Source organism: Agelaius tricolor, unplaced genomic scaffold, assembly GCF_023055355.1.
Source record: "Agelaius tricolor isolate 1412-34295 unplaced genomic scaffold, bAgeTri1.0.p SCAF_7, whole genome shotgun sequence".
NCBI classification, from domain to species: Eukaryota; Metazoa; Chordata; class Aves; order Passeriformes; family Icteridae; genus Agelaius; species Agelaius tricolor.
Window position 1 is genome coordinate 962,278 of NW_027269267.1, and position 26,884 is coordinate 989,161.

General features: G+C 47.4%; 1 protein-coding gene across 9 annotated transcripts in view; it reads left to right on the plus strand.

Moving 5' to 3' along the window:
- The window catches only part of GART (phosphoribosylglycinamide formyltransferase, phosphoribosylglycinamide synthetase, phosphoribosylaminoimidazole synthetase), a 36,187-nt gene that overhangs the window by 2,901 nt on the left and 6,402 nt on the right, over nt 1-26,884 (plus strand). For 2 of the 9 annotated variants that reach the window (XM_071430095.1, XM_071430093.1), the window contains 20 exons: nt 1,420-1,490; nt 2,248-2,353; nt 5,589-5,737; nt 10,589-10,684; nt 11,250-11,424; nt 12,192-12,303; nt 13,469-13,537; nt 14,267-14,392; nt 14,927-15,014; nt 15,396-15,481; nt 16,048-16,216; nt 16,738-16,969; nt 20,018-20,112; nt 21,022-21,131; nt 21,807-22,005; nt 23,043-23,291; nt 23,613-23,765; nt 24,833-25,036; nt 25,282-25,413; nt 25,977-26,107. In XM_071430095.1, the coding sequence (XP_071286196.1) occupies nt 5,593-5,737; nt 10,589-10,684; nt 11,250-11,424; nt 12,192-12,303; nt 13,469-13,537; nt 14,267-14,392; nt 14,927-15,014; nt 15,396-15,481; nt 16,048-16,216; nt 16,738-16,969; nt 20,018-20,112; nt 21,022-21,131; nt 21,807-22,005; nt 23,043-23,291; nt 23,613-23,765; nt 24,833-25,036; nt 25,282-25,413; nt 25,977-26,107 (2,571 nt within the window). In that variant the 5' untranslated portion in view covers nt 1,420-1,490; nt 2,248-2,353; nt 5,589-5,592. Of the gene's footprint in view, nt 1-1,419; nt 1,756-2,247; nt 2,354-5,588; nt 5,738-10,588; nt 10,685-11,249; nt 11,425-12,191; nt 12,304-13,468; nt 13,538-14,266; nt 14,393-14,926; nt 15,015-15,395; nt 15,482-16,047; nt 16,217-16,737; nt 16,970-20,017; nt 20,113-21,021; nt 21,132-21,806; nt 22,006-23,042; nt 23,292-23,612; nt 23,766-24,832; nt 25,037-25,281; nt 25,414-25,976; nt 26,108-26,884 lie in introns of those variants that run through there. The other 7 variants (XM_071430086.1, XM_071430087.1, XM_071430091.1 and 4 more) reach the window with 5 other exon arrangements.

Here is a 26,884-nt window from a genome sequence, read left to right on the forward strand (position 1 = left end):
TGGCCCGGGCGAGGGCAGCTCAGCCCCGTGCACCCGCAGTCGCTGAACCTGCAGCTTGCGCATCCCCACCTGAACGGGGGCCAGCAGCTGGCACACATCCCTGGGGAGGCTGGCTCGGAGCTCCCCTCCTGCCTGCCAGGCTCTGGGGGCACTCAGGATGGGCAGAGAGGCTCATTCAGAGGGCACAAGAGCTGGGTTCAGCCCACGGGGGTTTGGGGCCACACAGCCTGGCTGTGGGTGAGTTTGGGAGCTGAGGAAAGGATGGCAGGGTGGATCCTAGGAGGGAATTGAAGTTGAGAGGAGAAAGTTTCAAGTTGGGAGGAGCAAGCTGCAAGTTTGGCTTCTTCTCCAAGCCCTCCTTTTGACTGTTTTATCTAATAAGTCTATGAAAAAAACCCTGAAACTCATAAACAGCTCAGACTGCTAGGGTCAGAAACACACAGCCCTCAGTGGGGTGGGAACTGCACAGCCTTCCCAATTTGGGCTTTTATCTATCTCCTGTGAGAATTATTTTTCTTCTCCTGCCTAACTGCAAGAGGAAAAATGAACCTTGTCCTTTAGTCCAAAGCCAAGTGATGAGAGCTCCTCTCCAGCTCTGGAAATTGTGGATTTGAGCCTTCACAGTGGCACTGGGCTTGGGCCTGTAGTGTTTGGGAAAGTGCTGGGCTGTTCTGCAGACTCAGCTCTCAGAAGGGTAGGAGTTCTTTGCCTCCCAGGGTGGTCTGGCTTGGGAGGGACCTCAGAGCTCATCCAGTTCCAGCTCCTTGCTCTGTTGAGGGACACCCTCCACTAGACCAGGTTGCTCCAAGCCCTGTCCAACCTGGCCCTGAATTAAGAAACTCTGGGCAAAGACCATGTTTTTGATCTAATAAAATTTGGATGCCTGCATGAGTTTTCCTGAATCCCAGTGTTGGGCAAACAAAGACACAGAAGAGCACAGAGGAAAACAACAGCACTGGAGCTTAATTAAAAAAAAAAAAATACACTGTGTGAAGCTGTTGTTTGCTGTTTGTGCTGGAGTGCAGAGGTCTGATCATAGTTGTACCTTTCCTGCTGTAGTTTGAGGTGGGCTGATAAAGGCATTGCCTTATTAAAATACTCCACCCAGCTGAGATTGAATATTTAGGTATCTTGCATCACACCTGAGAATAAATTGCTAAAGGAGTTTATGTTTTCTTAGAGAGTTCTGTTCATAAAGCAGACAAGGAGCTGAGTGTAACCCCCAGGTGTGTGCACAGGGTATGTTTGGGAGGGTCAGTGGCTCCTGTTCCTGGGAAGGGACAGAGGAAGGGACAGCACCTGAGTAGCCTCCTGTCACTGCTCCCTGTGTTTGGAGCCTGTCCTGTGCAGGGGTTGGGCTGGGAGGGCTCTCAGGACTGTGGGGTTTGCCTCCCTCACTGGGTTTTCTCTGCTCCACAGGCCCTGCTGGTGAGGAAGAGTTCCCTGGTTTGTTGGTGAGCCCCAGCTGCCTTCCTGCAGTGAGGATAAAGGTCTCTGAGCTGATGCTCCTGCCTGCTGACTTTGTCCTGACATGCTCGAGGATAAGCTCTGGGAATCTCCTTGGCTCCACTCTGTCCTTACCTCCTCTCCTCCTGGACACACAGAGTGATTAACTCATTTCTTCTCTCCTGCTCTCACTTCATATAAGGATCTAACAACAGAGCCTCTTCTGAAATGTCTCTTATCTTCACTTTAAAACATCTTTTGAATGTCCATCTCCTCCTTCTTTACCAAAGCAGGCAATGGGTGCAGAAGGTAATGACATCCGATGGTTTGGAATCTTTAAGGATTTCACATGTTGCTTCCAAAAATCCTGGGGGTGTGATAATCCTCACAGAGTAAATATCTACCTTGTGAGTGACTTTAGCTCTTTAGGGAACAAATTTTTGACTGCTGGATTAGTGATAAAAATAAAAAAGAATGTTGCCTCTTGGGATCTTCATTTTTAAAGTGAGGTCCTGTTGGGCAGCAGAGTGGCCTCCATGACATCTTTGAGTGTCAGTGTAAAATAAAGCAGAGGCTGCCATGGCTACATCTGAGCCTCCTAAACTGGCACTGCCACCACAACTTCTTCTCAAGCCACATTCCTAAATAAAAGTTGCTAGGATACCATAGTGGGATGCACAAATAACACTGAGCTTCAAAACAAATGTGTGAAACCTAATCTTCACTCACATTTTGATATAAAATAATCAAATATTATTTGACAATAGCAGACATGGCTTGTTCTTTTTACTGCTCCCACAGAAAGCTTTGTCCTGTATGTGATGAATTCTTTCATCTGACAGTAGTGCCAGAATGTGTTACTTCAGGGAGGAGAAGGAGGTGACTCTTGGAGTGAGTTGCCATCATGGTGAGTCCCTTGAGGTGGCCACAGTGTCACTGGGTCGTCAGGCTGTGCTGATCAGCACTGTGGGCTTAGTGGAGTGTGAATTTCACAAGGGCCTTAGGATGAAGCAGGGCAGGGCTGGATGGGATCTTGGCAATGAGGAATTGTTCCCTGGCAGGGTGGGCAGGCCCTGGCCCAGGGTGCCCAGAGCAGCTGGGGCTGCCCCTGGATCCCTGGCAGTGCCCAAGGCCAGGCTGGACACTGGGCACAGTGGAAGGTGTCCCTGCCATGGCAGGGGTGGGATGGGATGGGATGGGGTGAGATTTAAAGGTCTCTCCCAACCCAAAACATTCTATAATAATTCTCATCATACCCCTTATTTATCATGCTGCTGATTACACAGACTAATTTTTATTGATTGCAAAAGTGTAGATCCTGATTTTTAGATATAAAGAGAATGTTCACAAGCTGGGTAATGAACAGTTTTTAACTATAAAAAAAGAATACCTGGGATGGGACAGAATTTATTTCTCTGTTTAGAAGCAACAGGGTAAGTTGCTCCTGTCCTGCAGAGCTTTTGTCCCTGACTCCTAGAGCACTTGTAGGGAAGCTTCTGTGCCCTGTTCCCAGCTGGAAGGGCTGGAGTTCCTTCCATTGGCTGCCTGCAGGCTCATCAGTGGGGCGGGAGTGTTGGGACAGGGACATTTTAACCAGGGCCTGCCAATCTTTGCTCTCTTTGTGCCTCTGAGCTCCTGAGTCCTGCTCTCCTCAGCCTGCTACACATAGCACACAGTGAGTAGTTTAAAATTATCCTGGTTTCAAGTTTTAACGTTTTAAAATTTAAATTTTTTAACGTTTTAAAAGTTAAAAGTTTTAAATATTTTTTTTTCCAGAAAATCATGTTGTGTATAGTTCAACTTATTATTGATAAATTTTGCCTTAAAAACGACAGTTTAGTGGCCACTGGCTCTGGATACCACTGGCAATGCTCGTTTGACTTCAAGGAGACAGCTGCCTGCTGTGTGATCAATGCTCTTCTACCTTACTGTTATATTGCTGTATTCATCTAATTCACCCCTTTGTTGTATCCCTCATTCCTTTACTTTCCCTTCTTGCTTGGGTTGTAATATAAAGAAGTTGATCATCATGGGGTTTCCCAAACATCTATATCATAACTGGTAATTTTTAGCCTAATCTGAGCTTTTTAATTGCAAGTAATCATGGAGGTTTATAATTAAACCACCTCTGTATCTTTGCAATATCTACATTTGGTCTAACACTGGATTAGAAACCTGTTGGTGTCCCCCAGCATGGAACTAACATTAAATATTAGATCTGGTGTGTTTAGTTGATAGCAAACAACTCAGTGTTAATTTTCTCTATTTTATCCTTCTATCCACGTTTATTTTGACTTTGTTCTGTTGGGATGTTTTACCTAATACAGATATTTTGCCTCATCAGGGCAGCTTTAGTCAAGTCAAGCTGCAGCAGCTGATGTGAGGACAAGGCACATCGCTGCCTCATCTGAAAATCTGCTTTGGATCATTTTTGCTTTTCCCTTAGAAATCTCCAGGGTTTTGTTTTGGTTTTTTCCCCTTTCCTAAGATATATTTTGTGTTGTTGTCACCCCCTCTTACCCTCCTGCACAGGGGGCTCTGAGCTCACCCGGGCCCTGGCCACGTGCGGGTCAGTGACCGGCGGTGTGAGGAGGGTGACCCTGGCTCTGTGTTGTGTGTGCTGGGATTACACCAGGGCCACTCGTGGCTCCTTTTGGCCTGAACCCTCCTCTGGGTTCTGTTCCTCCCCCCAGCAGTGGGAGAATGGGAGCTGATCCCTGCAGCCAGGCTGGGAGAGCTGGGGGTGCTCACCTGGACAGGAGCAGCTCCAGGGAGAGCTCAGAGCCCCTGGCAGGGCCTGCAGGGGCTCCAGGAGAGCTGCAGAGGGACTGGGGACAAGGCCTGCAGGGACAGCACCCAGGGAATGGCTGCCAGTGCCAGAGGGCAGGGCTGGGTGGGATCTTGGCCATGAGGAATTGTTCCCTGGCAGGGTGGGCAGGCCCTGGCCCAGGGTGCCCAGAGCAGCTGGGGCTGCCCCTGGATCCCTGGCAGTGCCCAAGGCCAGGCTGGGCACTGGGGCTGGGAGCACCTGGGACAGTGGGAGGTGTCCCTGTCCATGGTAGGCAGGTTGGAATGGGATGAGCTTTAAGGTCCCTCCCAACCCAAACCAAACTATTATTTTAGCTCAAAATAAGGACATACATAATTAGTTTATAAAAGATGTCCTTCCTTCCTTCCTGGAATCCTTCCTGGATCCTTCCCTCCCTGTTTTCTGAATTCTGCTGGGTTTTGTCAGTGCAGGTGAACTCTTCCACCAGTCAATAAGTGAGAGTACCCAGGGCAGTGAATGTCAGGGAGCAGAGGTTTCCTGGCTCTCAGAGAACACGCTGTGCTTTTGCTGTGAGCCCCACGTGCGTAAGCTGGCTGTGCACACCCAGGGATGACGTGAGCACCATTCTCCCACTGGCCAGCACATTGTCCATGTGTTTTTCCAAACCTCACTGCAATGGGAGAGTGCAGTGGATACCCCACTCCACCTTGTGGGAGTGAGCTCCTTTATCAATTCCACCTATTGCTGGCCTTGGGGTTGTTCTCTCCCAAGCTGGAAGTTACTGTCTTGTCTCATTGCTTAGAGCCTTTCCTTTCCATGAGGTGTTCAGAGCTTTTCAGTCATTGCCTCTAAAATCTCTTGAACAGCCTCATCCAGCTCCAAACACTCTGTGTTCATCCTGTGGGTGCATCAGAAGGGCTCTGACCATTGCAGGGTTGGATTCTCCAAGGAATTGTTGCTCAGAGCAGCTGTGGACTCCCCATCCCTGTCCCAGGCCAGGCTGGACACTGGGGCTTGGAGCAGCCTGGCACAGTGGAAGGTGTCCCTGCCATGGCAGGGCTGGCACTGGATGGGCTTCAAGGTCCTTTCCAACCCAAACCATCCTGGGAGTCTGATTCTCTAGGCTGCAAATCCCAGCCTGGTCACACAGCAGGGTTTTTTCCTCTCTCCCAGATTTCTGTGTCAGTGGGAGCAGTTTCCAGTCGGGCCCAGGATGGTTTTCCTGACGGGTTCCTGCCATCAGCCCTGGGTCAGCTCAGCCGTGGGGGTTTAGTGTGTATCTGCTGAAGTTCTCCAGCACTCCATGGTCCCTGAAGCTCTTGCTCTGCCCACGTTCCCCAGCTGATTCCAGGTGTTTTCCTGTGTCCTGCAGGGCCATGGCAGAGCGGGTGCTGGTGATCGGCAGCGGGGGCCGGGAGCACGCCCTGGCCTGGAAGCTGGCCCAGTCCCCCCACGTCAAACACGTGTTTGTGGCTCCAGGAAATGCAGGCACGGCTGACAACGGGAAAATCTCCAACTCAGGTAAAACCAAAAATGACCAATTTTAAATTTGATCATTCAACCAGGATGTTGCTGAGCTGAAATCACAGCTGGTAGTGTGAAAGGATGATGATGATGATGATGAAATCATCATGAAGATGATTGTGGTGGTTTTAGTTTGAAGCTGAGTGGAAATATTAATTTTTGTGTAGTGGTTTTGGTTCGCTAATTAACACTTTTTTTTAATTTTAAGATTTATTGGTTAATGTATATAACTACAATCCCATAAAAAATTTAAACAAAGAAATCCTATACCCTGCCCAAAAAAATCTCTATTCCCAAAAAAGAACTAATTTTAGAAATAAATAATAACAACTTTTACCTTTAACCAATTCATCTTTAAAACAACACCCTATAAATCAACATAATCCATAAACAAACTGATGATGGATGATGATTATGGATTACCATTTTTTAAGGTTTTGGGCATGTGAAATAGATCTTAGATGCAGTTAATAAGAGAAAAAAATATTTGAACAAAGCCTTGTGTAAGTTGTGTAATTAATTTTACAAGATCTCAGCTGTGAAGTCTCATTCTTTAGGTTTGGTTTTGGAGGATTCAGCCAGAGCTGTTCCTCTGGGAATCCAGCTCAGGACAGTTGCTGTGGTTGCCACCTAAATTCCCCCTTGTGCTCTCAGAAGTGTGTTGAAACCCCATGACCCCACAGCCTGTGACAAGAACACTCTGTCACTGGGAGCATAAATTCATTCCTTTGTCTTAGTGACCTTAAGAAATCAAGGTCACCTTCAAATATTTCTCTGTGTACTGCCTGCTTGGTTGGAGCTCTGACTGGCTGTAATTGGGACTTTTCATAGTTATTAATTTTGAGAAATCAAGTTTCAGATGTTGCAAATTGAGCATCCAAAATTTGGAGCTGCATTTCAAAAAAGCCTGGTCTGAGGAGCTGACATGCAGGGAACCAGTCCAGACCACACAGATTCCTGTGTCCTTTACACAACAGCTCCTGATTTGGGGGCTTTAACCTTCCTAAAATTCAGTTTTCCCTTCAGAACATGTGGTAAGATGTGGAGTTCAAGGTACCTCAGGTGCAGGGGAACGTGGATCAGACACGTCCATTTTGTGCACCTGTGCTGCTGTGGGAGTAGCTTTGTGTGTTGTTGTCTTGTGGAAATGTGAGTGCTGCCAGGTCCTTGTACAGCAGGTAATTATTGAATAGGATTCCCTTGGAATGCTTAATTACAGGCCTTTGAAACAACTTTGTCCTGAATTTCTTTGTCCAGTCTCAGCTTCACGAGTGAGCTCCTCACTCCAGTTTTGTGCTCTGTTTGGCCTCTGAGGAGAGCCTGGAAGGAAGAGCTTGACAAGATCAGAAAGTCAAAAAATCCCCTTTACCCTTGTGCTAAGTGGGGTCAGTGCCAGGCTGCAGGGCCTGTGGAATGGGAATTCATGTGGTTGTTTTTCAAGCTGTGCCTTTTTAAACCCCCCCTGGATTTTTCTCTCTTTCACTCCATAAAAAACATTGCACCAGTAGTGGGAAATGCTTGATCTTGAGCCAGGTCTATGAAATTTCCATAGGAAAAAATAGTTTTGTTCTGCATATGGTCTCACTTGTGCTTTGGGAGAGAAATCTTCACCACCCCAGGAAGAACCTAGAATTTATGAAGACTTTGACTTATGTTGGTTTTTAAGGAAAGAATTTGTCTCACCTGTTCAGGAATTCCAGTGCTGTCACTGGGGCCTTGATTTAACTCAGGGTGGAAAATGGGGAAGAGCCTGACAGAAGCACATGAGCCCTGGGATGTTGTGTGAGCAACAATACCTGGGATATCTGGGAAATTCCTTCCCTGGTTTTGGGGTTTTTTTGGTATAATCAAGATTTGGCTCTGAAAGTTCATCCTCCCATCGTGGGTCATGGAATTGCCTTTAATTAGGATTGCAGCTCTGGGTCTTGGGTGATTACTGAAACACAAAAAAGTGAGCTGAAAATTATAAATAACCTTAAATCTTTCAAACTTTGTCTGTATTCAAGTAAGAAAATTTTTTTTTTTGTGATTGACCTGAGGTGGTAATTGTTTCCAGCAATAAAGTGGATTTAGTTTGGGTGCCTAAATACAGGTTTATATTTAATTCAGGTGGATTATCTGGGCAGTTTTGGTGCAGAAGCATAGACAATGACTTGCTGAATGGATAGGTGTGCCTGTGAATGGACTTCACCAGCCTGACACCTCCTCCTGTCACATTTTACCTCTCAGTGTAACTTGTGCTCTGAAATTTAATTTTTTGAAATCCTTGGGCCAAGGTCCTCCTGTCTGGTTCCAAAGCAATGTTCAGCTGTTGTGTCAAGCACTCAAGCACAGCTACAGAAATGTCCCCTTTCAGCCAACAACCCAAGAAAAAGGCTATTTGGGAGGAAAGTTAAAATAATGAATAAACAGCACGATTTGTTCCTTCCTGTTTGTTGTTAGGACATTTCTCCACCGTGTAAATCTTGTGCCACGCTCCCTGCTCATACCATGAGATCAGACCTGCAGCAAGAAATCTGGGGTGAATTCCAGGCTCTCTCCTTTCCTGCTTGGAAAGGGACCAGGGGAAATGGCTTCCCACTGCCAGAGGGCAGGGCTGGATGGGATATTGGGAATGAGGAACTGTTCCCTGTGGGGAGAGGCTCTGGCACAGGTGTGTGGTGCTTCTGGGTGAGCCAGAAGTCAACTGGCATCAGCTGCACATGGAAGCTGCTGGAACCAAACACTTGGGCTGTGAAAGAGGTGCCAAGGAGGGGATTTTTATTTGTGTTCTGTCTGGGTGTTCCCCCACCCCACCTAGGGTAAATTTATAACAAAATAGGGTAAATTTATAACAAAATGTAGATTCTGTTGTGGAATTGGGAAAGTTTATGGGAAGGAATTGTTCCCTGGCAGGATGGGCAGGCCCTGGCAGTGCCCAAGGCCAGGCTGGACACTGGGGCTGGAGCAGCCTGGGACAGTGGGAGGTGTCCCTGCCATGGCAGGGCTGGCACTGGGTGGGCTCTGAGGTCCCTCCAGCCCAAACCAGCCTGGAGTTCAGTGATTCTATGAATTTATTCATCCAGAGTAGGGGGAGCACAGTGGCACTGACCAAATCCTGTCATCCCCCTCCTCTCTCATCACTCCCCAGAACCTGGCTGGAGGAGACCATCAGCTCCCAGTGTATTGCCATGTCCCAAGGGAAAGGACAAGAGAAAATGGCCCTAAATTACACCAGGGGAGGTCAGATTGGAGATTGGAAATAATTTTTCCCTGCCAGAGTGGTCAGGCCTTGGAAGTGTCCCAGGGGTGTCTGGATGTGGCCCTGGGGACAGGCTTTGGGCTGATGCTGGGTGGCACTGGGTGGTGCTGAGGGCTCTTCCAGCCCTGGTGATCCTGGATCCTGTGCTCCCCTTGCCAGCCCCGTGCCCTGGTGTGTGCAGTCTCCTCCCTGCACAAGCAGCCAATCCCCACCGGGCTCATCTCTTTTCTCCCATGCCTGCAGACCTTGGCTTTGTTTATTCATGATGAAAGCAGTGCAATTGCAGGGCCTTTTGCGTAACTTGGATCATGGGCTTGACATTATTGTTTTTGGTGCAGGACTTTTGCTTTTGTTTGCACAGTTTGGGCCATTCCAAGTGTCATCACACTGAATGTTTGGTTTTGGAAAGAAAATGGTTGTAACAGCCCAAGCCCACATTTCCTCAGCCATAATGATAGCACAGTGTCCTTCTTAATGAAGTTTAACATCGTGTAAAACAAAAAGTTCTGATTCCCCTTGCTTTCAGAGGGCTCAGTTTAGTGCAATTTTTAGTAGCACTACAGAAAGAAAAAAAAAAGAACAAAGATGAGTTGGAATTCTACCACCAGCCATTTGTTTCATCCCCAACACCCTCCTGGCACCAAGATCATAAAACCACAGAATTGTGGAATGGTTTGTGGTGGAAGGGACCTTAAAGTCCACCCAGTGCCACCCTTGGCATGGACACCTTCCAGTGTCCCAGGCTGCTCCAAGCCCCATCCAGCCTGGTCTTACCTCTGTAAAGCTCCATGGTGACCCTCCTCAGGGAGGAGACTCGCTGGAAAGAAATTGTATTCTTTCTCCTTTAGAGTTTTTTGTTTTCTTGGTTTCTTTGCAATGCTGTTGTGCTGGCAAATGGGCTGTTCCTAGGGGCCAGACCAGTTTGCTGGCTGGCAGCAGGGGATCCCAGAGCCTTTTTCCTCACTCTCAAGAGCAAGGTGGGTTGACAGGGCTGTGGAGGATGAGGAAGGGTCAGGAGGGGCCCCCCGAGGTGCCCTGGGCAGCCCAGGCTGGAGCAGCCTGAGCTCAGAGCTCCCCGGGGCTGCAGCTCCTCCCGAGGGGCAGCGCAGGGACAGCTCCGAGCTCTGCTCTGGGACAGGGACAGCACCAGGGAGCGCCTGGGGCTGGGCCAGGCCAGCTCAGGCTGCAGAGCAGGGCAAGGTTGTTGCCCAGAGGGTGCTGGCAGTGCCCAGGCTGCCCAGGGAATGGGCACGGCCCCGAGGCTGCCACAGCTCCAGGAGCCTTTGGCCAGCGCTGCCAGGGATGCCCAGGCTGGGCTTGCTGGGCTCTGGGCAGGGCAGGGCTGGCACTGGGGGATCCCTGGGGTCCCTTCCCTCAGGATATTCTGGGGTTCTCTGGTTTATGACTCTGACAGTGGATGTCCAGCCAGAGCCTTTGCCTGGGGTTTGGGGCTGTGTTTTGGGTGAGTCTCTGTCAGTGTGGGCCTCACTCCTCCAGGTTTCCAGTGACCTGGCAGCCCCGAAGGGGAGGCTGGGAGTGCTCTGTGGTACCTCAGTGCTGAGGAGCACCTGTGGATGGGATCTTTCCCTGGTTTGTGTCTCCAACAGCTGTTCCAGTCAGTGACCACGCTGCTGTTGCCCAGTTCTGCAGGGACCAGGACGTCAGGCTGGTGGTGGTTGGTCCCGAGGTTCCTCTTGCTGCTGGTAAGAGACACAAGCTGGAAATCACAGCCTTCAGAATTTAGAAGAAAAGTAAATTTTAGTCCTCATCTGTGCATCACTCAGCAGTGTCTCCAGTCTGAATGGAAACAGATCCTCTGGAGCAGTTTCCCTGAAATCCAGTTGTGCTGAGGTGGACAGGAATTTCTGAAGGGTAGTGTGTGAGCCAGAAAGCCAGTTTTGGTTTTCCTGTCGAGTTTTCATGGTTTGAAATAATTACAATTTGAGTCTTGGCAAAAAAAACCCTAATTATAAACAAGCTGATGGTTTTTCTGCTTAAACCTTTTGGCATCTTCACCAAAGACTCATGTTGACTTTTAGCTCAAAGGTGTCATAAACCAAGGGGGGATTGTCATCCCTTCCCAAAGCCAGCACATCCTGAGGGCCTGCAGTGGTGCAGGGTTACTGCTCCTGATTCCAGTGAGGAAAGCAGGCACTGCAGACACAGATGACTTCTATTCCTGGCATTCCTGCTCCAAGGAATCAGTGCAGCTTGGCTGGCCTGGCCCCCATAAATCATCTGGAGATTTATGACTTGTTTTGTGTTTAGGAATTGTGGATGACTTGACAGCAGCTGGGATCAAGTGTTTTGGCCCCACAGCAAAGGCAGCTCAGCTGGAGTCCAGTAAGAGCTTTACCAAAGCCTTTCTGGATCGTCATGAGATCCCCACTGCCAGATGGAAATCCTTCACTGATCCCAAAGCAGCATGTGCCTTCATCAACAGGTACACTTCTGGTCATTTTACACCATTTAGACCTGTACCAACAGGTACAGTTCAGGTCATTTTAGACCATTTAGACCTGTACCAACAGGTACACTTCTGGTCATTTTACACCATTTAGACCTGAACCAACAGGTACAGTTCAGGTCATTTTAGACATATTCTTACTGACAGTGTAAATATCCAAACCAGTATCCAAACCAATCCAATGATTGCTCAGGTATCCATACCTTTGGGATAGAACATCTGCAAAGGTTTCAAAGGATCACCTACCATGACTCTCTCAAACTGCAGCAAGTCAGAGAAAAATGGTTCCTCCTGCTCTAAAATGGAATGCAGGTTCAGTGTTCAGTTCACAGGAGAATGTAGGACAAGCTGTTATTTTTTTGTCAGTCTGCCTGCTGGGGAAAGGCAGGGAGCAGCCCAGAACCATCTGTGCTGGCTTCTTATCCCTTTTCTCTACCAAAAAAAAAACCCTGGAGAATTACTCAGCAACTGATGATCTGCTCATCACAGTGGAAGCCAGGTGACCCCAGATGAAATTCCCAAATGGAAGTCAGTAATGAACAGTCAGGGAATTCCCTGGTGGGGAAAAGAAGCAGGAACCTTTCTCAGGCAGAGCAAAACAAGAGGAGCCTGGTGTGATTTGTGTGTTACTCAATAAGGTTGACATGCAAACTGAGAAGCACTTTGATTTTTCAACTCTTGAAATGTTCAAAATGTCCCTGCAAGGGCTGTTGATGTTGAGTGTCTGTCCTGTGCCTTGGCAGTGCCACCTTCCCTGCTCTGGTTGTCAAAGCCAGCGGCCTGGCAGCTGGCAAAGGAGTCATCGTGGCTTCGAGCAAGGAGGAGGCCTGCAGAGCTGTCACTGAAATCATGCAGGTGAGGAGGAATGTCTCACACCAAACCAGCCCCTCACCACCTCAGAGCATCACAGAAATTCCTTATTTCATGGAACAGGGTTGTGGCTGGGAGACATCAAACCTTTTAGCCTTTATTTGGCCAGCTGTGGAAATCTGTTGGATTTATGGCTTGAGGTGCAGTTCCTGTAGGCTAAAATAAAACCATTCTTCATGAAACCCCCCTTATTTCACTTATTTGTATATGCAATTCCTTTTATTTTCACTCTATGAGACTCCTGCAGTCCATCAGGTGCCACAGTGAACTCCTCAGTGATTGAGGTGGGTCTTTACAAGCACCATTAGGAGCAAGCACAGCACTTCAATGTGCAGTCAGATTCTCTGGGATTATTTCAAATGAAGTTCACACTGAGGAAGGATATTCCACAGATGTATTTGGAGCATCAAGATTTGAAGTGAGGCCAAGTGAAGTAATTTTATCTGCCCAGTGAGGAGCACAGAGCTGAGGCTCCCAGGTCAGGCCCTCAGCTGGTGTCAGCCCCAGAGCACCCTGGAATTCCATGGAGCTCTGCTGATCCATGGGACACATTCTGTGACACACTTGTGCTTCAGGGGTCAGGGCCTGGGTGCTGCAGTCACATTTTGGGGGTCTGTGGTCACTGCACAGTTCATGTCTGAGCAGGGCCCAATGTCTTCTACAAAAAAAACCTGAGTTAGAGATTTCTAGAGACCCCCAAAATCACCTTGGCAGTGTGGGCTGGTTGTTCTTAACTTCTTAATTATCCAGAATGTGCAGTCAGTGTGCAAACATTGCACTGGCATGTGAGAATCCTGCTCCCTTCCCAGGTGTTGTATAAAATTGCACTTTTTTATCCAGTGAAAGTGCAGACTGGAGACTTGGCTGTCGCTGCTGTTGGGGTGAATTTCAGAAGGCAGAGCATGAGGAATTGCTCAGTAATCACAAATACCCTCTGCCATTCAAAATACTCACTAATAAGCCCTGCATTTATTTAAGAACAAAGAGGGGAGTAGGGATTTCACCAGAGCTGACATCCCTGGTGGGGAGAATGGATTCATCATCTCAAACCTGTGCTGCATTTTTGGCTCTATTATAAATTTCTGTTTCTTGTTGCATTTTCAGTAGCTTAAAACTGAAACAGAACTAAAGAGATTTTGTTTCACTGTAGGATAAGAGTTTTGGCACAGCTGGGGAAACTGTTGTTGTTGAAGAACTTCTTGAAGGAGAAGAAATTTCTGTAAGTGCATCTCACTGTAACACTTTGGTTCTACCTGTTCTAAATTGTTTGGGATTCACTGAGTGCCTTCACCTACAGAGTGGAGGATTTGATCAGTTAAATTAGAACCATTCCCTGCTTATAAATAAAATTGTATTGGTTAGAGACAGCTGTGGCTTATTTTGGATCCTTGCTGGTTTTATAATTAGCATTGTAAAATGTTTTGAGTATTGCTGCCATTAGTCCAACATTACCCAGTTTGGGTGCACAACATCCTCCAGTTCCAAAGATGCCAGCAGCTTTGTATTCTGAAGATACTGAGGATAAAAACAACTGCTATAGAAATAATTTATGAATATTTCACAAGTAAATAGCTTTATCAGCAAGGAAAATGAAGTTTTGAAAGGGATGTAATTCCTTCCTTCCAGTGCAAGGGCTGGGAGGGGAAAGGAAAAAGTCATTTCCATCATGCAGTTTTAATTATTTTTTTAAACCTTTTGAGTGTTTTTTTTTTTAAGTGCAACTGGTGATGGTATAATTTTTCTAGCTTTTATTGATTTCTGAAGGAAGGTCACACAAAATGAGTTCCTGCTTCCAGAGGAAAAAGCAAATGCTTTGAACCCCATCATTTATTTTATCAGGGGGGCAGAGTTTATCCTCTTCAATATCCCTCTGTCACACTGAAAACCAGCTCTAATTTCACTTTAATTGTAACCATCCCAGGAACTTTAAGTGTTGTCCTTGTTTCAGTGCCTGTGTTTCAGTGATGGTGTCACCATTGCCCCCATGCCCCCAGCCCAGGACCACAAGAGGCTGCTGGATGGAGATGAGGGCCCCAACACAGGAGGGATGGGAGCTTATTCCCCAGCTCCTCAGGTGAGGAAGGGCTGATGAGGAAGGGGAGAGGGACTGGGAGGGGATGTTTCACTGCAGCTGTCACTGAGCCTCTGGGAATGGCTCATTCCAGCAGAGGAGCAGCAGGGAATGGGCTCTGCTGGATGGAAACTGCTGCCCAAAGCAGCCATGGCCAAGCAAATCCACAGCTCCACAAAGCTCTCTGAAGAGGAGGGTATCTCCACTGAATGACTGGAATTCCAAAGTGGGCAGTGTTATTTCTGCAGCCTTGTGTCTGATTGGGATTGAAGTTATGAAATGCTGCTCATCAGAACCAAGGGCCTAAAGCCACAGTTTTGCTTTGTGCCAAACAAAGCTCATGGTGAATTTTGGCTGTGGCTTAAGGTAGTGTGGGGTTTGTTTGATAGGGAACTTCTGTTGGCAGAAATAGAGAGAAAAACATTCTTAGCTTTCCATTGGAGTAAGAGACCATCCAAGAATTCTGCTTGGCTCTTAAAAACACAAAGCCAAGCCCTCCCTTTTTACAAACACTGATTTCCAATCCTTTTTTATCAGATTTCTAAAGATTTGCTGCAGAAAATCAGAGAGACTGTTCTTCAGAAGACTGTTGATGGCATGAGGAAAGAAGGAGTCCCCTATGTGGGTATGTACAAAACTTTGGGATTTTTAATCATAAGGAGAACAACCTTTTATTTTGCTTTTTCCTCTTTGTATCCTGACTCACACTGGAGGTTAAGGGAAACAGCTTTGATTTATGAGGAACTGGGTTTGGTGCCAGCCTTGATTCATTGTCCATGGAAATCAACAGAGGTCATGAAAAGGGGATAATTCCTCAAGTGAGGAGGAGCAGAAAGGAAAATGCTCCAAAAGAAGCTGTAAATTTGTGACAGCTATTTCTGCCTGATTTATTGTTACCATTTCTCAAATTCACTGAGCACAGGTGGCAGCCTTTTAAACCCTGTTATCAACAGATTCAAAACAAGTGAGTTCCTGAGAGATCTTTATGTATCATGTTTTGTTCCAGGTGTGCTTTATGCTGGATTAATGCTCACCAAAGATGGGCCCAAAGTTCTGGAATTTAACTGCAGATTTGGTGACCCAGAGTGTCAGGTGAGTCATTTTGTACAGTTTGGCATTATGGGAGGAGTAAAATCTGTGACCATCTACCACTGTTGTTAACCAGATTTGGGGTGAATAATCAAGATTTTAAATCACCAAGATTTAAAACATTTGGGTTGTTTCTTCAAGGCAGAAGGTCTGTAAGGAAATTGTTCCATTCCAGAGAGGATTTCAGTAGGCTGGACTCAAATCTGGCCTTTGCAAAGGTCAGCTTGAGAAGAGCTCAGCACTTCCCTGTCCTTTCTGGAATGGATTCTGGATTTTTCCTTGCTCCCTGTTGACAAGTGGAACAGAACTCTTGATTTCTATTCTTCAGAACAAATGAGGTTCTTTGTCCTCACCCTTTCCTTTCCATATGTAGCAATTCCTTTACCCACAGAAGTTTTCTGCAAGGATGAGTATTTTTAAGATTATCTCTCAGATTATCCACTGCATGTCTGATGCCTGGAAGTACAATACATGGGCATGTTTAATGCTGCTTTTCCAGCTGCATTATTGTCTTTCCAAGGCCAGGGAAGACATGACCTGGTTTGATTTGCTGCTGTGTGTTCCTGCAGGTGATTCTGCCCCTGCTCAGGAGTGACCTGTACGAGGTTATGCAGGCAGTGATCAACAGGAGGTTGGCCAGCTCCATGCCAGCCTGGAGAGAGGACAGTGCAGCTGTGACTGTGGTCATGGCTAGTCAAGGCTACCCAGGGACATATCCCAAGGGCTTGGAAATAACAGGTAAATGGAGCAGGAGGAGCTGCAGGAGGCTCATTCCCCCCCTGGCCTCTCCCTGTTCTCTGCTGCTGCATGAAAGTGAATGATGGATGGAACTGAGATTCATAGAAACCCTGGTTCTGGGTCAGCAAGAGCAGCTGAATTTTTACACATCTCAGTTTATTTTGGTGTATTTCCAGTTCTCCATGCTGTTGTTATTTGATATTGGCACAGCATTGATATTTAATGCCTGCTGCAGTCAGGTGGTTCTGATCAGGGTTCTTGGGTCACTTTGCTGCTGGTGTTTGTCACTGAGGCATAAAACCCCAGCTGCAATCAGATGTTGTGTGCCTACTGAATGTCTGTTCCCACATCCCTGAGCACACAGCTAGACTTGTCTCTCCCCCAGAGGTATTTTTTACAGATTTCTTCCCATTTCCCAGCAGGATCACTCTGACTTTGCCTGTGGTTTTCAGACAAAAGGTGTTTGGTCTCTCCCTGAGAGCGTTCTAACCAAGAGCTGATGTTTTTCACCCCACCCACAGGGCTGGCGAAGGCCAGGCAGCTGGGGCTGGAGGTGTTCCACGCAGGCACAGCCCTGAAGGATGGCAGGGTGGTCACCAGTGGGGGCAGAGTGCTCACAGTCACGGCCATCAAGGAGGACCTGCCCGCGGCGCTGCAGGCGGCCAACCTGGGCGTGGCTGCCATCCGCTTCCAGGGGGCCATCTTCAGGAGGGACATCGGCCACCGGGCCATTGCCTTCCTCAGGCACTCCAGGTAGATATTCCCAGTCCCTGAAACGGCACTCATGGGGGTCAGAAGGAGCTAAGCACAGCCCTGTGTGGTGTTCATGATTCTCTTGATACTCTGTGTAACTCTGGACAAGTTGGAGCCCCGTCCTTGTACTCAGCAAGACCAGCCAAGGCAGGAATATTTTGAATGCCTGATGTTCTTACTCTCCTAAATCTGAGTTAAACTACAGTGACAAGCACACAGGAATGATCTGGTTTAGGGAAAGTCAACTTCTGCTTCTTGGGCTTTAGATCAGAGATTTGCTCCAGGTTTGTTTTGGATCACAGATTTGCTCTGGATTTGTTTTGGATCACAACTTTTGCTCTTGTCCAGAAGTCTGATATTCAATATCATGAAATGAAAAATCTTTTAATATCATGAAATGTGGTCCCAGCCCCAACCTGCCAGAGCTCCAGGAGTGTTTGGGCAGCTCTGCCAGGGATGCCAAGGGTGGGATTTTTGGGATGTCTGTGCAGGGCCAGGGCTTGGACTGCATGATTCCTGTGTGTTCCTTCCAGCTCATGAGATTCTGGGATTTTATACATTAACAAAGTTCAAGCTGGCTTATTGGTTCTTTTTTTAGCTTTTAGAAATGGTTAAAATCACCTTGAACCACCTCCCTTGTTGGGATTTACATTTTACTGGCATAGCTGCCTAACACAGGGTAGGATTCATCCCCTTTTTCCATTCCCATTCCTTTAATTGGCTCAGTATTTACTGTAAGGCTCTGGAGATCATATGGGTGTGGGTTTGTTTGGTTGTTTTTTTTTTAATAGTAGGGAGTCTTGTTGTCTCTTTAATGTTCCTGAAAGCTTCTTGTAGTTTTTAAACTCATTTTTACCTAATAAGAAACTGCTCTGCTCCAAAGAGCTCCCAACATACCTTTTCCCAAGGGGTTATTTTGTAGGCTGGGAAACACATCAGTGACAGTTCTGTTGCTGCTGGCAGTGTATCCTGATTAGCATTTTGTAAAACTATCATCAATAAACTTCCTAAAAGAACAAGGGTGTTGGTATTTAGTCTTCTTTCTCTCTCAAGTGCTCTGCATCTCTTGACAAATTGATGTGACAAGGTGGAATTGGGATTTGTAACAGAAAAATAAAAAGCCAGGTCAGTGAGGCGAGAGGAGGCTCTTGGAGCAGTTCCCTCCCACCCCTGGGCCAGCAGGAATGGCTGCCTGGAGGATCCCTCCTGCACAGGAGGGATTTGGCACTGCCCTGGAGGCTGCTCCTGAATGGCTGCAGCCCCAGGACCCCACACTGGGCTGCCTTGGAAAGGACCTTAAAGCTCATCGTGTTCCTGCCATAGCAGGGACAACTTCCACTCTCCCAGGAGAGCCCCAGAGTCCCCTTGGGGCTCAGTGGAGGAAGGGGGATGGCTCTGGAAGTCAGGGCTCAGCTCCTCTTGGCAGCCTGGCAGCATTCAGTCCTGAGGCATTTCACCTCAGGAGAACAGCCAGAATGCTTAATGAAAAGTATTCCAATGAAAAGTATTCCAGAAAATTTAAAGAACTAAAGATTCATTTAAAGAATCAAAGGGAAAAAAAAAGTAACAAATTTTAAATAGTCCTAAAAACATGGTGCAAATCTGGTGGGCATTCATCATATTCAGACTGAAAGGGGCTGACTTTGATCTCTGGTTGTTGCAGGCCAATATTTCCTTGAGTCTTATTCACAGCTGCCTGTGGTAATTCTTGTCTTCTTGCCAGTTTTTGGGCAGGGCTATGCTGGGAGTGCAGACACCTTTGGATTTTCCTGGCAATGCTTCTCCTGGGCCAGTTCTTCTGGCACTTGGAGTCTTTATCAATTCCAGATATTCCAGCAATGATCTTCACAACAGAAATACCTTTGATCCTAAAAAAACCCTCCCACATCTTAAAATAAGATTTACTAGGCAGAGTACAAAAATATTTACTCCATTTAGTGCAATTGTAGGCATTTGTGTCTGTCTCTGACTTTTCCAGTGTTTGCTGGATTCTTGACCTGGTTCCTGAGATGGGTTTTGTGGATTAACTGAATTTTTTTGTTCAGCTGAGTCAATTTTAAATGGCTTTCAGTTGTTTTGTTGTACTTGTCCTTGTTAATCAACACCCTTAGAATTTAAACTTCAGGCTGAATCCCATCCATAGGAGAGAGAAAGCAGGGATGGATCTAAAATAGGGATGCACCTGGTTCATGGCACTGACAGCCTGGGAATAACAACTGCTCAACTGGCACGAGCTGTGTTTGCTGCAGTGAAAAGTCATTAAAATCCCTGTCCCCAGAATGGAAAGGTCCCTCTGTAAACATGAGCTGGTGCTTGGTGTGCCAGGGAGCTGTGGGGACACACAGGTGACACCAGTTTGTACCAGGCTGCTGATCTTACATAAACCCCACCCAGAGCTTGCTGACATCTCCTTCCAGGTTCCTGAGCCCCACCTTAGGAACCTGGGTCTTTTGAAGGAAATATATTTTATATTCTTGAATAGAAAGCCCATTGAAGGGAGAGAGGCATGGCTGCTTCTGAGGTGGGATCATTGCAGTGACAAGGAGAGGCAACCTTAAAGCTGCAGCTGGAAAACCCTGGAAGGATCCTGGGGTTATTGATTCACCTTGGGGGTGGAAAAGTGACTTGAGCTCAGTCCTGCTCTGACCCAGCTGTGCATTTCTGCTGTGCTTGGTTTGGTTTGGAGCCTTCCCACTGACTCCTCAAGGCCTGGAGGTGGCACTCAGAGCTCTGGGCTGGGGACAAGGTGGGGATCAGTCACAGCTGGGACTCCATGGGTTGTATGGATTCAAGCCCTGCAAGATCAGGTCTCTGCTGCCTGTTTTACCTTGTCAGGGGTTTTATTTTGGGATTTGACTGTGTGATCCCAATGCTCTGATACCAACTTCAACACTCTGGAATTACCCACCTGCTGCTCCTGGCAGTGCCTCCTCAGACAGCAGGATGGGATTCTGCACAGTTCACCCACTCAGGGATGCAAAGAAATAAATATTATTTGAAAATACATTCAGTAATCAGCTGCCACCCCATTTCTCCCCACTCTTCCAGAGGCCTGACTTACAAGAACAGTGGGGTGGACATTGAAGCAGGGAACACTTTGGTGCAGAAAATCAAACCCTTTGCTGCAGCCACATCAAGGTCAGGTAAGACAAGAACCTTTGCTCCTGCTTTGGTCACTTCTTGGCAGTGAGCTTTACCAGTTGATCTTGATCAAAAGCTCATATATATGTGTCCTGCCTGTTTCTAGATGACATAAAATACCCTGTGGTAAGCAAATGCCTGTGATTTTATTGCAAATGCACAGCTTGGAACCCCCAAATGGCTCTGAGCTCCATCTCCTGAATGCCAGGAGTGTCAGAGGGCACGGTTCAGCACTGTGTAAGGATAAATGCAAGCAAAAATTCCACCATTAAGTACTGAGTTTGATTCCATGGACTATTATTTCTTGCACAGTGAACTCCATCATTTGGGGGGATGAATGTTTAGAAAGGTTATGGGATGTAGAATTCCTGAGATGGATGTGGAACCCACCTCTTTTGCTTGGTTGAATCAGCATGGATTCACCCTTGGGTTTGGGGCTCAGGCCCATCTTGCTCTAGCAAGTCCTTGTAGTTCTTCAGACAGATTTAAAATATTCATTTATGAAGTGGCCCTTTTATTTCAAATTAACTGACAACCTTCTAATGAAGTCAGGTATACACAGAGGGAAAAATAGAGATTTTCTCACACCAGTACAACAATCTCACCACAATTCCTGCTGTGTTTCACAGGAACACTTAGTGAAGGGGAAATCTCTCAGTTCCAGGAATTACTGACTGCTCAGTCACAAAGTTGGGGATTTTTAGGCTTAGGCTAATGATAAATTAAAAAGACAAAGCCAAGCTAAGCAGATTAGGTTGGCTCCTCAGTGAAGAGCTTCTGAATGGCAGAGAAAAGTTTCCTGGTGACAAAGCAAAGTTGTGTTGCCAAACCACGGCGAGAATTTGTGGTGGAGATGCTGGGGAAGCCCCTGGGAGTAAAGCTGGGCTGTTTCTGCTTTTCCTGGCTGGCAGGCTGCAATGCAGAGCTTGGAGGCTTTGCTGGGCTCTTTGACCTGAAAGCAGCTGGTTACAGAGATCCCATCCTGGTGTCTGGAACCGACGGCGTCGGCACCAAACTCAAGGTAAGGTGGAAATCCACCCAAGGGAGGAGGAACAGCACAGAAGGGAAAAGGTTCTGTCAGAAAATAGCAGTTGTCCTGGAAAAACACCTATTGGTCTTTATAAAAAAGGGATGGAAACTGAAATTGCCCTTCTTCAGGCAAAAGAATGAAATACCTATAAGTTACCAGATATGCTGATATCTGATAATATCAACTGATATGATAATATCAGCTATCAGAAGTTGATATGATAATATCATCACTAAATATCAGAAGTTGATATGATAATATCATCACTAAATATCAGAAGTTGATAAGATGCCTAAAATAACTGGTTTTAAATATTAAGAATATAATCAGGAATTTTGTTTCACAAAGGCAGCATCGCCACCCTCAAAAAAAATTAATTGATGGGGGAAAAAACTTAATCCCAGGTTTGCTGTTGTGTTTGGGCTCCAAGGAAACCCTTTTGCAGCACAGCTTCCTTCTCAGTGCCTTTTGGATTTGCCAGTGGAGACAGGAATAATTCCTGAAGAGAGTTAGGAGAGGATAATAAACAAAGCTGCTCCTCCAAGAGCACCTGGAGGGATTCTGGTCCATTGCTCACAGACCCTGCTCCTGATTTCAGTCCCTTGCAGACCCTGCCTGTGCTCCAGGGGCCCAGCGCTGATCCCAGGCTTCTCCCGTGTCTTGCAGATTGCTCAGGAGTGCCAGAAACACGACACCATCGGGCAGGACCTGGTGGCCATGTGTGTCAATGACATCCTGGCCCAGGGAGCTGAGCCCCTCTTCTTCCTGGATTATTTTGCCTGCGGCAAACTCGACGTGGATGTGGCTCAGGGAGTCATTGCAGGAATTGCTGATGCCTGCAGGAAAGCTGGATGTGCTCTTTTGGGTAGGAACACTTCTCAGGGGGATCTGAGAAACCTTCTGCAAGGTCTTTTAGTTGGTTTGAATGTGGTTGGTTTCCTACTCTGTGGAAGAATCTGGGAGGAGTAAAAAAGCAAAGTGTTCCATGTCACTGCTTTCAGGGAACTTGATCCGCATCACAGTGGAAAGAAACAGTACTTTAAAAGTTTAGGTTAAATTTAGATTAGTTTTAGGTACAGATTTAGGTTAGATGTTGAGAAAAGGTTCTGTCCTTTTTTCCAAATTTTAGGGAAGTTAGGAACACAAGTTCTTTCTCAGTGGGTGTCATTTTGGGTCTGTTTATAAGCTTTAAACAAGAAGCTCTTTATGCCCTGGTTTACTTTTTTCCTGCATGAGCTGTTGGTCAGCTTTATGTTTGTTTTAAGGTGTTCTCTGCATTTATCAAATATAATCACCCCATTCATGCTGCAGCAAGGTCTGTGCTAGGTGATGAAACCACCAAAATGTCAAGATTTTATCTCCAGTTCAAGACTTTCAAACCCCACAGGCCTTTCTGGAAGAGCTGAACCTTCAGCTCAACAAATTTAACTCATCATCCCACTGATAGTGAGGGGGTGAGGGCTCATCTCTTGCCTGGTTTTGCACAATTAACTGTGGATTTAATTGTTGGGTGGCTGAGCACTTCTCCATCCTCCATTTCATCCAGCCCTCATTAAATACAGCTGAAACCCCAGGACTGAAAAAAGCAGGTGAAGCTGGAGCACAGGGCAGGGAGTGCAAAGTAGGAAGAGGAGAGAAAAAGGCAGAATTTTACCCAGAGCAGCTGGGGCTGCCCCTGCATCCCTGGCAGTGCCCAATGCCAGGCTGGACACTGGGGCTGGAGCAGCCTGGGACAGTGGGAGGTGTCCATGCCAGGGTGGAATGAGATGAGCTTTGAAATCCCTTCCAACCCAAACCAGGAATGAGATGAGCTTTAAAATCCCTTCCAAGCCAAACCATTCTGGGATTCCACGATCCAAGCCAGGCTTTTCCAGCACCTCTCTGCTGTGTTTTGGTCCCCAGGAGGAGAAACGGCCGAGATGCCGGGCATGTACCCCCCCGGCGAGTACGACCTGGCCGGCTTCGCCGTGGGGGCCGTGGAGAGGGGGCAGATGCTGCCCCAGCTGGACAGGATCACTGAGGGGGACGTGGTCATTGGGGTGGCATCTTCTGGAGTCCACAGCAACGGCTTCAGCCTGGTCAGGAAGATCGTGGAGAAGTCCTCCCTGGATTTCTCCTCCCGCGTCGGTGTCTCCGGGGATCAGACTCTGGGTACTGCTTCCTCCTGAGCTTCCTCCCAACAGCTGGCACAGCAATTCTCTCTGGGCCTTGGAAACTTTGCTCAGGCACCAAAAAAAAAATCACTCCATCTTTAGCATGTCTTCATCTTCTTCTTTTCCTGGGAGTCACACGTGCAGGGAAGAAACAAAGGGAGGGGGATAAATAATTAATTGTGGGCTAAAATTAAAAAGGTAGAACTTTGTGTTTCTCTCTAGTACAATGCTCATTACTATCCAAACTGCTATTTTGAGATCTCCCCCATTTTGTACTGATTCCCATTTCTCTCCATGCTTTTCCCTCTCCCCTGGGCAGGAGAGCTGCTGCTGACCCCAACCAAGCTCTACAGCAAGACCCTGCTGCCTGTGCTGCGCTCGGGCCACGTCAAAGCCTACGCCCACATCACCGGAGGGGGCCTGCTGGAAAACATCCCCAGAGTCCTCCCAGACTCCCTGGGTGTCGTTTTAGGTGAGAGAAGGAAAGCTGTGGAAAAATCCTGCCCTTGCTGTGCAAGCCTGTGCCCACAGCAGCTGGTCTGTGCTGTAGGAGCTGGACGTGTCTGTCTAGGAATGTTTGGGTTTTTCCTTGTATCTGAACCAGAGCCAGTCAAAACTCTTCGTGGTGGAAAGACTGCTCCCCACTGAATTCCTTCCCCTGGGGGTGTTTGGGATTGGATTTCATAGGACACTTGCAAAAAGAAAACAACCTTACCAGCATTCCCAAGTCAGCTGCACCATTTGCAATTCCCTACAAAATTATTGCTAATTAAATGACACTCATGAAGTTTTCAATTAGCATTCAGAGGTGGTTGTGAGCTCAGGGACAGCTCCTGCTGTTTGGCTTCATTAAGGCTCAGCCCTCTCCCCTCAGGTGTGCTGGAAAGGGGTTTCAGTGCTGGGGCAGGTGAGGCATGGAGAGGGAAAAGGCTGGCACAGGTTGTGAGAGCTCACAGGGTTGTACAATAAAATAAGGAATTAATAGTTCTGAACTCATAAACTGCACATAAATCATTTTCCACCTGTCCACTGTTAAATATTTATGTGCATATGCACCTCTGCTCTGGAGCCAGGCTGGAAGAGCTGGGAATGTTCAGCCTGGAGAGGAGCAGCTTCAGGGAGAGCTCAGAGGCCCTGGCAGGGCCTGCAGGGGCTCCAGGAGAGCTGCAGAGGGACTGGGGACAAGGCCTGCAGGGACAGCACCCAGGGAATGGCTGCCAGTGCCAGAGGGCAGGGCTGGGTGGGATCTTGGGAATTATCCCTTCCCACCCAAACCATTCAGTGATTCCATGAATCTGTAGAAATTGGGGTAGAACCATTTTCAAAGAGAACATGACAAGAAAGAAATTTCCTGTCCTTGGAATTCCTTTCCTGTGCCTTGTCCAGAAGCATTTTTGTGCTGCTGTAAATCATCCTCACCTGGTTGGAGCTGGGGCACTGGGGGATTTTTGTGACAGATTTTGCCTCTTAGCACCCCAATAATTTGTAATCCATTGGTAACAATTTCCACCCTTGATCTGTATTTCCAATTCTCTTCAGATGCTCTCACCTGGAAGATCCCTGAAATCTTCTGCTGGCTCCACAAGGAAGGGAACCTCTCTGAGGAGGAGATGGCTCGGACCTTCAACTGCGGGGTGGGGGCAGTGCTGGTGGTCCAGAGGGACATGGCCCAGCAGGTGCTCAGGGACATCCAGGGACACGAGACCGCCTGGCTCATCGGCAAAGTGGTGCCCCTGCCAAAAGGTTCCTGCAGCTTGATCTTCCTTGGGGGGAAATCGGCAGAAAGAAAAAGCAAAGGGAAATTCCCTTATTTGGGAGTCTTCATGAGGTGAAAACCTTTTCACTGGCACCTCCCTGGCTTTTTTGTGGGGGTATTGAGCTGACAGTTCATTAATCTCTTCCACGGGTGCTTTTCTCCTCTCTCTGCTTCTCCCTTTACTGACACTTTGTTTTGCTGGTTTTTTGGGTTTTTCCTTGTACCTGCTCAGGCTCTGACAACGTTAAAGTCCTCAATCTCCATCGGGCCCTGCAAGCAAACAGGTCCCTGTGTGTGCAGAGCCACATCCAGGGCAAGATCCAGACAGGCAAAGTGAAGGTGGCTGTCCTCATCTCTGGAACAGGTGAGTTCTGCTCTTTGCTGCCCTGGGATCCAGACTGTGCAGAAGGGAACTTCAGCTTGGATTTAAAATCCCTGCAGTTCTCCATGGGCACTCTGGTAGGCTTCTAGCAGGCAGGAGAGATGTTGTGCTTGGGCTGATGTCAGTCACAAACCTCTTTTAACCTCTGCTGCAATCTGTGAATCGCTCCTGTTTTCAGTTTATCCCCAAACCTCTGCAGGTGCCCAGATTCAGGCTCCCACTCTGGTCCCTGTAGGAACAGCAGCATCATCTCACAGATAGAGCAGAATTTCTTTTGCCATGTAGGCACTCCAACTATTCTATTTCCAGTATTCCCAATCACTAAGGACACCAATCCAGTGCTATAAATTACAGTTTCCAAGTGCAGCTGCCAGGAAAGGCCTTCAGCTGTCTGAATCAGCTCCCAGCAAATCAATTTAAAAAGGATTAATGTTTCATCAGGGCTGTTTGGTTTGGTCTCCCCCACAGTGCTACTTGTTTAAAGCCTCTTCCAGCTGTTCCCTCTATTTATTCTCAGTATCCATGAGTTATTCTCTCTCCCCCAGGCACAAACCTGGAAGCTCTCATCAACAGCACGAAGAAAGACACCAGCTATGCACAGATAGTCCTGGTTATCTCCAACAAACCTGGTGTGGAGGGGCTGAGGAAAGCTGAGAGAGCTGGGATTCCTACAAGGGTGAGCATTTCCTTTTGTAATCAGCCACCATTGGCTGGGACTCCAGCAGGAAGGTGCTGATGAGTTTTATGGGGTGACACATGGGCTGATAGGGAGCCTTGGCTTTTCTGTTTTGGTCTGTTGTGAACTTGTGCCTAGGGACAAAGTACCTGACAGCAAAATCCTTCCTTTTCTCCTTCTCTGCCTGCAATCCTGATGCTTTGGGGACAGTTGTTGCATTAAACCAGCATAAAACTTCCAGTTACAGCTTAAACTTTGTGAATTGCTTGACTTCAGGGCATTGACACTGAAGTGCCAACCTATTTTATGTGAATTTAATTTTAAAATGACCTGGTGGTTCATTTGAATGGAATGGAGAGGTCACACTCAGTGGGGCCTTCCTCTGACTGCCTGGGAACTGCCTCAGGCTCTCCAGGAATCATTCCCAGGGCTCCCTGAGCTTCCATGGATTTTGTGTGCCTTGCCTTTGTGTTGCAGATCTGAAATGATCCTGTTGTCACTTAGAAACCTTTTCCAGTCACTGTTCACTGCTGAATACAGACCCAGGGAGGTTGGGGCCCAGAGCTTTGCTCCTTTATTGGTGCTGGGATCTGTGCTGGTGCTCCAGCTCCTCCTTGGGAGGACACAGAGGGCACAAGGGAAATGTGGTGTGAAGAGCAAACAGAGAATCACAGGCTGGCTTGGCTGGGAAAGGACCTGAAAGCCCATCCAGTGCCAACCCCAAGGTTTTTATCAGGAGAAAACCCAGTGTGGGAGAGCTGATGGCCCTGGGGTTCA